At 43.2% G+C, this 13517-nt stretch overlaps 1 protein-coding gene across 3 annotated transcripts in view; it reads left to right on the plus strand.

Moving 5' to 3' along the window:
* PDE7B (phosphodiesterase 7B) overlaps positions 1 to 13517 on the plus strand; it is a 336495-nt gene that overhangs the window by 257593 nt on the left and 65385 nt on the right. For all 3 annotated transcript variants that reach the window (XM_066248440.1, XM_066248442.1, XM_066248441.1), the window contains one exon: positions 538 to 621. In XM_066248440.1, coding sequence (XP_066104537.1) covers positions 538 to 621 — 84 coding nt within the window. The remainder of the gene's footprint in view (positions 1 to 537; positions 622 to 13517) is intronic.

Raw genomic sequence — 13517 nt, forward strand, 5'->3', positions numbered from 1 at the left:
GACCATTCTGTGTCCAAGGGAGACTAAGTGTGTGAAGGGCCCGGCACTCGGCGGGCCTTCCTCTGCGCAGATCCTGAAGCAGATGAATGATCCCAGCCGGGGAACAAGGGAAGTGGGCGGCAGTCAGAGCACAGCTGTGCCAGGGCCACAAGAAATGACACTGTGAGTGATTAAGCTTCTAATAGGAATAAAAACTATAATCCCAGCACACCATTTGTCCTTTCAGATTAAGATGCTTCATCTTTATGGGCCCTTGGAAGTACAGAAAGGCTATAGAAACTTTGTAGATTGCTAAAATTCGCACAGACCCATCTTCCAGGCAAATATAAAAGAGAATGCGGCTTCCTTTCTTAGAGCTCTGCCAAGTTCATTACTGCTTAGCGTTCATAAAATATCCCTCCCTACCTGGCACTTTCTTAGGCAAGGTGATATTTGCTGTTGGTTCCAGTGACATGAGTGGGTAAGAGGATTTACAGTGGAAAAGTGAATACATTTGGCAACAGTTTCAAACGTTTGTTCGGATCTTCTGTTTTCTAGGAGATGTACGACTAAGGGGTCAGACAGGGGTTCCTGCTGAACGCCGCGGCTCCTACCCATTCATTGACTTCCGCCTACTTAACAGTGAGTAATCAAGTGTACCTGGGAAGGAACAAACATTTTCCTTTTAAAAAAAAAAATCTCACTTCCCTCTGAACTTCAAAACCTTCCAAGGGCTGCCTTCCTTCCTCCCTCTTTCCCCTCCTAAGTGGAACTTTTAACCCTTTGTCTTGAGATTTCCTCACTAGTGAAGTCATTCTGACCCTGCCCTCTCAAAGATTGGAGAGGGTAAGAGTGGCAAATGAGATCGTGTCAGTTTTAAAAATGTAAAGCTTAAAACTGGAGCCCTCTGCAAAAATAAAAAAATAAAAACCAAAAAAAAAACAACATTGTTTTCATTAACTGGCACATCCTTTTCCACCTCCAGCCGTTAGACTGGATAAAATTCTATTTTATTTGTAAAACCCTACAGGGAAACCTGCTCGAGAGCTGCCCTTAGTAACCTATCCATTATGAATTCTCCCTCCTCTATCTAAGCTAAATCCCTGAGGTTCATTCTTGCATTTCTGGTATAAAAAAAAAATACTCTTCAGCACAGTAAGCACCCTTCATCTGCACTTGCTAAATGTGAAAAAATAAAAGGAGAAACCAAGGTTACAGAAACTATAATGTAGAAGTAAAATAGTCCATATTGAAAAGAGGCTCTCCATTTATTCACTGCCTCAAAAGTTCATTTATTTCTGCCTTTCCCCTTCATATATCATTTCTCATTTGATGTTTTGCTCAACCTCTGGTTCATAATTCTTTTCATTTCAAATTCCTTTGGAAATCCAAACCAGTGACCAGTCACCCCTCCAGATTTCATATCTCCTGACGATCAGAATCCTGCTTCACTTTCCTCAGGCGTGGGGGGCAGAAAGTGTATAAATCTCACAATGAACCCCCAGGTTTTCCGTGTTTGGTTCACACATCACTTCCGATCTATAAATTGCCAAGTGCTGGGTTACACCCACAGAGTATTAGTTTTCTTTGGCATAAACAAGTTCAGCTAAAGGGGTAATCTGATTTACCTAGACCCCTGGAAAGTACTCGGAGAAGTTCGAACTGGCTATGTCTGATCCTTAGATCCTTGAAAGGCCAACCAGGGACACGTGTGTATGTCTAGATTGTTAACCTCCTGTATCAATTGTGCAATATCTGTTTCCTCAGCTCTTTCAGGGACACAGAGACTCGAGTAACTCTTTCCATACTCCAGACAACCTCTGCCACCCAGACCCCTCATTTTAGAAGAACTGAGTCACTGATCAATGCAATGTTAAATACAGCCTGTGGTGAGGTCAGACAGTTCCTCCTTGCACTTCCCATGACTCCGAGTAGGCTGTGGAACTCCCTTTGGCAGTCTCTAGACTGTATGAATTTGCAGGTACTAGGCATGTCGTTCCAACAAGCAGGATGGGAATGAACAAGGAGTCCAGACCAGAGCTCTCCATAGCATCACATACTGAGTCTCAGGGAGAGAAATTAACCAAAAAGTCTCTTTTCAATAACAGAATATTTCACCTCTGCGTCATAGGTTTCTGTAACCTTGAATTTTTTTCATTAGCTTGTTTTAATTTTGTAAGCTGAAAGAAACACTGGGAAAACATAGAAAAATGTGAACAGAAACTCAACGCAGATAATAGTTCTCTGTTATTCACCATGTAACACACAGCGTACAAGCAGGTGCCATCCGACATCTCTGCTGTCGATTCTTCAGGGACTGCCCAGTGAGTGGCTGGACTCCACTCCCACCTCCTTCCCCTGGCCCAGGATGTTTTCTGTCCTCCCACCCCCACTCTACCCCACCTGCTGTTCATGCGCCTCTCCCCACTGAGTGACCGTATTGTCTATTCATCCTGAAATTCCCTTTCTCTTCTGCTCAGCATTCCACTCAGAATAACTCTTTCACTCTTGTCTCTTTACCAGTTACACATGCAAAGAAATATTAATTTGCCTTTACTGCATTTTGCTTTATAAATAGTATTGATTTTTCTCTCCCTCAGTGTATAAAACACAACCCAAAATAGACTTCAGGATCCTAAAGGACCTTCTCTTTACAGTTACTGGGCATCCAATATCCATTGTTAATTTACCAATTAGATTAAAGGGTGCTCTCAGAAAGTTATATTAAGTAATTATAAATGTCAATCAGCTCTCATATGTGCCTTGACCGTGGGCCTTCAGCAGACCAAGTAACCCCTTGCTCAAGCCAGCAACCTTGGGTCCAACCTGGTGAGCTTTTTGCTTAAGCCACATGAGCGCGTGCTCAAGCTGGCGACCTCGAGGTCTCAAACCTGGGTCCTTCCGCACCCCAGTCCGATGCTCTATCCGCTGCGCCACCGCCTGGTCAGGCAATCAGCTCTTACATTAAACTGAACAGCTTAAATAGGACAGAAGCCCTCTGAGCTATTTCTTTTCTATGGCATTATCCATTTCATTGTCCAACACCCCAAATACCTTGTTAGCGAGACTAGAACCAATAACATTACTGTGGTTACTCTCCGCAATTTCTTAACTTAGTCTGCAATCAAACAGCTTGTCACCAGGTCGCAGAGGTATGTGGGTATCTGTAGTACATCCAGTCACATAGTGACATATAGTATATGTCATATCTCCTGATATTTAATGTACACTCTATTTAATACTTATTCATATTCTTGTGGTTTGCCTGAGTTATTGCCATGTGCTTTCTGCCTAACGGGAAACATTTTAAACATAATTTTATAAAAATAAATCTTTAAGAAACATTTTCTCATAATTTTTTTCTGCGCAAAACATGATTCCAATTCTACACAGTTAGTACCAAACTAGTTTAAAGTGAGTTTTTGAATATCATTCACCATTATTTTTTCCCCAAGTATAGGCAGACACCCAAGACCTTATTTTCCTCAGGTGTTTGCAGTTTTGCTAACATTTGTTGAAGTTTTATGTATGTATGTATGTATTTATATTTTTTTTTGAGAGAGAGAGGAAGAGAAATGAGAAACAACTCGTAGTTGTGGCACTTTAGGTCATTGATTGCTTCTCACACGTGTATTGATTGGGGAGCTCCAGCTAACCCAGCAACCCCTTGCTCAAGCCGACAATCTTGGGCTTCAATCCAGTGACCTTTGGGCTCAAGCCAGCGACCATGGGATTGTGTCAATGATCCCATACTCAGGCCCGTTACTTCTGGGTTTCAAACCTGGGTCCTCAGCATCCTGGGTCGACCCTCTGTCCACTGTACCACCACTGGTAAGACTGTTGGACTTATTTTTTTAACCATTTATAAGAAACACTGAATCACCATGGCCTCTACTTGCAGTGTCTGCATCCCTGCAGCCTGCCTTCCAAAATGGTTAGTGAAACTCACATGGCTGCCATTTTCTGTCCAAAGTGCTCCCGGGGGCTTCCCCCTATCATCTACCTCACCATATGCCTTGAATGGCTGGGACACACACAACAAAAATGTACATTAAATAGTAAGGCTCGTTCATATTTCCATTGGTCCCGGTAGCCATGACTCCAACTTGTCACAGCAGATCAGGAGATGTCAGAATTGCTATCTAAAAAATAAAATAAAAATTCCTTCTATCAGAACAAAGTTTCTAAATACTAAAACAGACAACTAGATTGGGGTGGGCAAATGACAGCTAATGTACCAAATCTGGACCTCACCCCTGCCTGTTTTCTAAATAACATTTCTTGTTGCAATGTTACTTACAATAGCCAAGATTTGGAAGCAGCCCAAACGCTCATCAGTAGATGAGTGGATAAAAAGGTTGTGGTATATTTACACAATGGAATACTACTCAGCCATAAAAAGGAAAGAAATTTTACCTTTTGTGACAGCATGGATGGACCTGGAGATTATTATGCTAAGTGAAATCAGCCAGTCAGAGAAAGACAAGTACCATATGATTCCACTTATATGTGGAATCTAATGAACAAAATAAATTAACAAACAAAATAGAAACAGATTCATAGATACAGGAGAACAGACTTACAGCTGTCAGAAAAGACAGGGTAAGGGCTGGGTGAAAAAGGTAAAGAGATTAAGCAAAAACAAAACAAAACAGACAACATGGTGATTACGAGAAGGGGAGTGGGGAGAGGGAGGAGAGAGGAAAGAGAGGATAAATGAGTGACTGCAGGTCACCTGACTTTGAGTGGTGAACAGACAGTGCAGCGTACAGGTGGTGTATTATAGAACTGTACACCAGCCTGACTTGTGGTGGCGCAGTGGATAAAGTGTCAACCTGGAAACGCTGAGGATGTCGGTTCAAAACCCTGGGCTTGCCTGGTCAAGGCACATATGGGAGTTGATGCTTTCTGCTCCTCCCCCCTTCTCTCTTTCTCCCCTCTCTCTATAATGAATAAATAAAATCTTTAAAAAAAAAAAGAACTGTACACCTGCAATCTTCATAAAAGTATGTCACCCCAATAAACTCAATAAATTATTTTAAACTGGGGGAAAAAGGATTCCATCGGAACACAGCCATGCCCACTCATTTACATATTATCTACAGCTGCTTTCACCCTGCAAGGGCAGAATGCTTACAACAAAGACCAAAGATACAGCCCACAAAGCCAAAATATTTACCATATGACCCTTTCAAGAAAGTGCCATTACTTTGCTTTAAGAATAACTCACACTGATTAAATTTAAATAAGACAGAAGTATAAGCAGAAAGGGCACCTCTCTTGCTCATCCAGACTTTAGATTACACAATTATAATTTCAATTTCACAAATGTTTTTCTGAAGATTTTCCCTTCCTGTATTTCTGAAGCACAGTACTACCATGACCATGTACTTATTGTCTACATAATAAGTTACAATATATGTCTGCTTTGCCTGGCATAGTACTAGCTTGCACCTGTTGTCCAGGCATACTTCTAAATAATGCTACTTTTCACTCTCAAAATATCCTGGTTTGAACAATAAATTACCTGGCCAGTGGGTAATATAGTTTTTCCAAAAAAGAGTACTTTGAGATAACTATCAAATATCACCTGCATTCTAGAAATGAAGATGAAGAAAATCTTCCTAATAAGAGATCTCTCCGTATCCACCCACTTGTCTATTCATCAATATGTAGCATAAAGTTACTTGTTAACAGCCAGCTGCATTTCCTGTTTATATTTCAAACAATTTAGGAAGGGGGCATCTCTATAAATTTTTAGAAGCTTCTCTGCATAATTAGCAGAAAACTATGGCTTCTGCACCATTGTGTGGCACACAGGAATCACAGACCTCTAAGAGAACAGTTATCACTACACCTAAGCATGCAGGGGCAGAACAGAGTGAGAAAAAAGGGTGACACTTATTTTTATTGCACATAAGAGAACTGGAGGAGGGCAGGAAGAACAGAAATATAATGACTCTATTATACCTATGCCAACTCCTGCAGATTTATTTCATTCATTAACTCTGTTGGCTGCGGGGGTGGAGTGATATGAGAGGAAAACATGTAGGACAGGGTGTTCAGAAAGATGCGTGACCACAGAGGTGAATGCCACGAAAGCAATTACAGTTCTCTGCAGAACAGGTGCTACAGCAGCTCCTTCTACATCTTTCTCTCCTGGTTTCATACAATCAGTAGCCTGGGTAGATAATGACTGGGTGCCGATGTTCCCCTGGCAACCATTTCAGACCAACACAATGCGATTGCCACGCTCTTCGCTCAGCAAAGGGAGTGACAGACGAAGCCAGTGTTCCCAGGGACGGAGGAGCCCGAAGGAAAGAAGCAGCTTCAGCAGAGGCTGCAGGGCTCTGAGGGGCCTGAAGGAAAGAAGCAGCTTCAGCAGAGGCTGCAGGGCTCCGGTGCCGGCCGCGGCGGAGAGCCGGCAGCTCCAGCCCAGCCCCGGGGCTTTGCGGCAGTGGGTTAATTGGCTCTGTGGCTTTTCCTGTGGCTTAATTTGCTAATCTTGATCTTTAAGGTTCTATTCTTCCAGAGCTGCCTGCCCACATACAGCCATTTTAGCGACATAAGGATGAGGTAATTTTAGTGTAGCTACAAAAATATTTTCCTTCGCTTATTATTTCTACAACTAATATTTACAAACACACACACACACGCGCACACACACATGTATATTTGAGTCTCTTAGACTTCATAAAAGGTATAAGTGACCTAGAGACTCAAATACTATTCTAACAGCTGCCATATAAAATACATATTACACCCTGTAGGACATAAAAGCGAGACTAAAAGGCATGAACAGGAGTGTGGTGGCTATGGGGGGTGGGGGGAGGGAAGGAGGGAGAGGGGGAGAGGAAGGGGTACAGAGAGAACTGGATGGAGGGTGGCGGAGGACGATCTCTCTTCGGGTGATGGGTATGCAACAGAACTAAATGACAAGATAACCTGGAAATGTTTTCTTAGAATGTATGTACCCTGATTTATTGATGTCACCCCATTAAAATAAAAATTTATTTATAAAAAAAAAAAAAAAAGAAAAGAAAAACCGTAAACCAAAACCCATGCCATATGTAACCGTCTGGTGCAGTTACATCTTAAAGACGGAGAGGCAATTTGCTTACAAACCTCGTTTTCTAAGAGAGAATTCTACGCAGATGACGACAGCCTTTCAGCAATCTTAAAGATAACTTTTGACATTACCTACGAGAACCACACAAAATGTAAAGAACCTAAACTGAAATGTGATCGGATGAGATATTGTTTAAGGGTACATACTTGTAACTAATCGATAAATAAGTCGCGGAGATCTAATGCCCAGCATAGTGATTCTAGCCGACAGTACCCAATTGTAACTTTCAAAGTTGCTATGAGATCTTTATTGTTTTCATCACAAAAATGAAGTGATAGCCCTGGCCGGTTGGCTCAGTGGTAGAGCGTCGGCCTGGCGTGCAAGGGGTCCCGGGTTCGATTCCCGGCCAGGGCACACAGGAGAAGCGCCCATCTGCTTCTCCACCCCTCCCCCTCTCCTTCCTCTCTGTCTCTCTCTTCCCCTCCCGCAGCCGAGGCTCCATTGGAGCAAAGATGGCCCCGGGCGCTGGGAATGGCTCCTTGGCCTCTGCCCCAGGCGCTAGAGTGGCTCTGGTCGCAATAGAGCGAGGGCCCGGAGGGGCAGAGCATCGCCCCCTAGTGGGCGTGCCGGGTGGATCCCGGTCGGGCGCATGCGGGAGTCTGTCTGTCTCTCCCCGTTTCCAGCTTCGGAAAAATAAAAAAAAAAAAAAAAAAAAAAAATGAAGTGATAATTTTGTGACCTAAAAAAGGTGTTAAGCAATGCTACAGCAGTAATCTTATTGCAGTATACAGTCAATCAAATCAACATGGCCTATACTTTAAACTTATACGATGTTGTATGTCAACTATATTTCAATAAAGAGGTAAAAAGAAAAAGAGAACATCCTTTAAAAAGTATTACTGGGTGGCTCGAAAGAAGTGGTGCCGCGGGGATGATATCCCACCTCCCTCAAAGCCTTGAGCCCCAGCCCTGTGCTCCCCAGGCGTACAAGGAACCAGCTGGGACTGAGACTTCTTGTGAGTGCCCAGGTAACACCCCACAATTCCCAAGTTCAATATTTGCCTTCCTGTAGAAGAAAGGCCAGGCACTGGTTGTGGTCGTGGTGCTTTCTGGCTCACCTGGACCATGTTCCATGATGTGCACTCAGGATTTCGGGCTGCCAGCTCCCAGCACTTCTGATGCAGAAGTGTCAGATCAGGAGGGTGGTTAGCCACTGAAACACCATTGCACTGCAGGAAGACAGAGTTAATGGTGTCCTCACCATTTCACTCATTCCTTGCCACTACTCACCAGTGGCCATCGATGGCACGTTGCCTGGGGTAGGCATTGTTCCAGGAGTTACAATAAGGTGAATGAGACATAGCCACTGCCTTTGAGGAATTCACAAGGACACAAGCAACTATATTTTAATGTAATGTGATACATCTACTAATATGTGCATATATGACAAAAGTATACATGATGTGAGAAACATATATATGTATACAGGATTCAGAAGAAAAGCCATTAACTTAGGGAACATTGAGGAAGGGAATAATTAATTTTGTCTTGGAAAATTGGAGAAGACTTTCTGGAATCAATAAAAGATGATCAGTTTCTGAAGCAACAACACACCCCATGCTCAAGCCAACTTACAGGGCCATTCTAAAATACGCTTCAAGACCTAAAGAACCTGGGAAGAGTTGTCAACTGGATATAGATTCAACTGGAGATGAGGTTTTCAAGTAGGGATCAGAGAAGTCAGGAGAAATCATTCAATATACCCAACTGTCTGGAAAAGACCATATTCACACCACAAAAGAAAGTTTTAACCTTCTTAAGATAGAACTAAAAACAACAGTTGCCTCTGTTAACCTGGCTGACATCATTTAACAGATTTATGTTTTTATCTGAGTGATGAAAAATAGAAAACTGAATCAGGGAGTCCAATACTTTCTCTAGGTTATCATTCATTTATTCATTCAACAAATAGTACAACCATTCTATGCCAAGCAAGCCATGAGGCCAAGATGCCCTGAGCCTCATCAATAGCCAATGTACCGAGAACTTTTTATAGGGCGGGTAGCTCCTGTCTCAACCAGCAATGTGACTGCAGTCTTCCAGAGACACAAAATGCAAACATCTGAACAATTCTTTTTAAGTCAACAAGGATTAGGGTGTAGTAGAGTGGCACCTGCTAATTGCTATCCCTGGGCTGAAGATTCTGAGTGTTCAAACGGAAATTTTCAGATATTCTTCTAGCTTCAATGACCTAACTATCTCGTTACACACACTAAACCAAGAGCCATACAAAAATATAAATTATCTAATCCTAAAATAATTGACGCCAAGAGTAAATCAGAGACCAGAGAAGGCAGAGATTACTGAGGTGCCCTGAGCAGAGGAGAGCTCTATGGTCTTGTGCTGAACGCTGGAAGATAAGGCAGAGCGTTGACTGCTTAACAAATTGCCTAGAAGTAAGCCTGAGCTGATATGTAGGAGACATTAAATCACTAAGTAGGAAGAAGTTCCAGAAAGTAGTAAAGTATATTGACAAGAGAGAGAAAATGAAAGTCTTGGAATGCCAAGATTAGGAATTTGAACTTGATTCATTGAACAAAAAGGCTCACCAAAAAATTCGGAGAAAACAATGGTCAGGATAAAATAGTGTTTAAGAACACTGACTGACACCCATATGTAGGAGGGACAGATTCATGGATCTAGCAAAGTGTAAGACTATCGTGACAATAAAATGAAAGTATTAACCCAGAGATGATGTGGAGAAGAAGAAATAAAACTCAGTGAACTCAGTGACACGGAAAGCTCCAAGGGTTGGTCTGGCCATCTGAAAAATCAGCAATGGGGTCAACAGCGAGGAAAGGTGAAGGGGGAATTGGGGGAAAGAGGGTGAGTTCGGTTGGGACAATTTGTTTGCAGGGAGACAAGTGGAAATATCTAGGGAGTGCTGGAAATAACGGGAGGCAGTGCAGGTGAGAGAGGCCTGATTTGGAAGTTTCACTTGGGAATCTCAATCATCTGTGAGCCATGGCCAGAACAGATATCACAAAGTCAACAGCTACTTTGTTCAAATGGGCCCTATAATTTTAGTTTATAATAAGCTTGATTTAGCAAAGCACAGACTGTTGATGCTAAAGTTCACAAAGAAGTAAGTTTCACCAGCGATTTATTTTCCTCTGTGAGAAATTATTGATATTTAGACACCACCCGTATTCCCCCTCCCGCCCCCACTACAACCACCACCACTGTGGATTCTACTTGGGACAAACGTGGCTGCCTGTATCTTGGCCCAGTGGGTTTGCTGACTCATCTAAATGAAGCTCAGATAAATGTCAGTTTTCTATTGCAGCACTTCCTTGAGTGAAACCCTGACCCAATCGGAGCATTTCTAGTGGCTTCTTTTCATAGTGGCTTCTTTGGATTTTTGAAGACCGTAAAATGTAAAGAGAAGCAGGAGTAAATTTCCTTTTGACTAATGTTACCCTAAGTCATTGAGCTAAAATGACCTGCTTGTTAAATAAAATTAAGGGAGTCTCCTACCGAGAAGAAAGCACAGCTTATCTGTTATGTCTTCATTTATAAGCCAAATGAGGGCTTATGTCCTCTTGTTGCCACCTTATTTTGACAGTGTCAGAAAATCTAAGACTCACCAAGGTCCCCATTTGACTATATATATATGAAAAAAATAGAGAGAGAGTGTGTGTTTCATCCTTAGAGTCTTTTGTGTTTCCAAACTGAAGTCTCAGGGTTAAGACATAAGATTATGATCTTGTTTTCTCTCTAACTAGCAAACCAAATTGCCTTGGGGCTCCTGGGTGGTTTATTACTTATAAGTAAACTTAGGAGGAAGAGCAGTAGAACAGCTGCCTAAGTGGCAGCAATTAAAGAGGAAAGTCCCAAGGGGAAGATGGCCCATGTCGCTGAGCCTGACAACAGCCACCACAACAGCATCAAAATGGGAGGTGCTGACTCCCACACTCAGGGTGCAGGAGCCCAGGTGTGGACTCCTCTTAGGCAAGGCTCCCCCAGGCTGTCATTTCCTGAAGGTCTAAAAGCACAGAAGGGCTGCTGTGTACTCTGGAACTAACAGAGGCCACTGATACCCAACCACTTGCTGCTTCTCCGCCTCGTCTTCAGAGGTGGCCCCACCCAGAGCTCCACACACACTGATCTCCTGCTGCCCAGTGCACATTCTAAAATATAGTCAACAGAGCAAGCTGACAGAAAGATAATGAGCTTTGAACCAGACCGAGATTTGAATCCTACTTTTGTGAGCTTGGAAAAGTCCTCCAAACCACTTCATGTCCACGCATACGGGAGGAGAATATAACACCAGCCTCACTGGGTGACAGAGAGAAGTAAATGACATCATGTGTCCAGCAGCCTGCCTTGCTCACATAGGTCTTCAATAAGTGTAGTTGAACTTTAGATGTACCTTCTTCCTCTGCTGAGTACACCTGCCCAGCCACCTCTTTTCTTAGGAAACCTGGCCCAGCATTTATGAACTTTGGAAAGCCTTCTGCAACCCTCCCAGGGAACTAATCCTGGTAGTCATTCCTGCCTCCGTGCTCCTACGCCACCTTCCTGAAAGCATCCATCTCATTGTAACTGCAAACTCACTGAATCTAAACCTCTGGATAATATAGTTTTTCACGGTGTCCTGAGGTGATCTGATGCAACAAGCCTGGCTCTGGACCTTCTGGGAGTACTTGATATCACTGATATAGGTCAGTTAGGCCATACACATATCATATCATATCAGACTATAATAATAATAATAATAATGGCTCTATGCATGGAGCCCTTGGGATCTAGACACTGCATTATGTGCCTTGTACAGATCAACTCATTTAGTTTTCACAAGATCCCTATGAAGTGACACTACTATTTAAATTGATGCTCAAAGAGGAGAAATAACTCACCCCCAAAAGACTTGTTCACTCAAATTTAAACTTCTAAAATACTATGCTAGAGCACAAGCTCTTTACCGTAATAGAATATAATTTTTCTTTATACATGAACTTTAATAGTCAAAGTCAATATATGTATGCAGTATATTCCTTTTATGTGACATACAGTATATAATGACAGTTACACACATTTAATATTTAATATTTTTCTTGCATTATAATCGCCATTTTCTTTTTGTAGCACATTTAGGCTATTTCCTTTTTGGTATGAAATTGATTAATACCATTGAGCAAATAGTTTCATAATTAATTAAGAAATATGTAATTAGGCCCTGGCTGATTGGCTCAATGGTAGAGCATTGGCCTGGCGTGTGGAAGTCCCAGGTTTTTTTGTGTGTTGTTTTGTTTTTGTTTTTGTTTTTTCATTTTTTTATTTTTTTACAGAGACCAAGAGAGTCAGAGAGAGAGATAGACAGGGACAGACAGACAGGAATGAAGAAAGATGAGAAGCATCAATCATCAGTTTTTCGTTGCGCGTTGCGACATCTTAGTTGTTCATTGATTGCTTTCTCATATATGCCTTGACTGCGGGCCTTCAGCAGACCGAGTAACCCCTTGCTGGAGCCAGCGACCTTGGGTCCAAGCTGGTGAGCTTTTGCTCAAACCAGATGAGCCCGTGCTCAAGCTAGTGACGGGGTCTTGAACCTGGGTCCTTCCGCATCCCAGTCCGACGCTCTATCCACTGCGCCACCGCCTGGTCAGGCAGAAGTCCCAGTTTTGATTCCCAGTCAGGGCACACTAGAGAAGTGACCATCTGCTTCTTTACCTCTCCCCCTCCCTTTGTCTCTCCCTCTCTCTCTCTTCCCTTCCCGCAGCCATGGCTAGATTGGTTCGAGTGAGTTGGCCTCCACTTCAGGCACTAAAAGAATGGCTCTGTTGGCCCTGGCTGGTTGGCTCAGTGGTAGAGCGTCGGCCTGGCGTGTAGAAGTCCCAGGTTCGATTCCCGGCCAGGGCACACAGGAGAAGCGCCCATCTGCTTCTCCACCCCTCCCCCTCTCCTTCCTCTCTGTCTCTCTCTTCCCCTCCCGCAGCCAAGGCTCCATTTGAGCAAAGATGGCCCGGGCGCTGGGGATGGCTCCTTGGCCTCTGCCCCAGGCGCTAGAGTGGCTCTGGTCGCAGCAGAGTGACGACCGGGAGGGGCAGAGCATCACCCCCTGGTGGGCAGAGCGTCGCCCCCTGGTGGGCATGCCAGGTGGATCCCGGTTGGGCGCATGCGGGAGTCTGTCTGACTGTCTCTCCCCGTTTCTAGCTTCAGAAAAATACAAAAAAAAAAAAAAAAAAGAATGGCTCTGTTGCTTAGCAATGGAGCAATGGCCCCCAGATGGGCAGAGCATCGCTTCCTAGTGGGCTTGCTGGGTAGATCCCAGTCGGGCACATGTGGAAGTCAGTCTCTCTCCCTCCCCTCCTCTCACTAAAAATAGAAAAAAACTTAATTAATTAAAAATAGAAATATGTAATTATACATCTAGGTAAATATCAGATTTTGCAACCTTTCAAATGTA

This window comes from Saccopteryx bilineata, chromosome 12 (assembly GCF_036850765.1).
Source record: "Saccopteryx bilineata isolate mSacBil1 chromosome 12, mSacBil1_pri_phased_curated, whole genome shotgun sequence".
NCBI lineage: Eukaryota > Metazoa > Chordata > Mammalia > Chiroptera > Emballonuridae > Saccopteryx > Saccopteryx bilineata.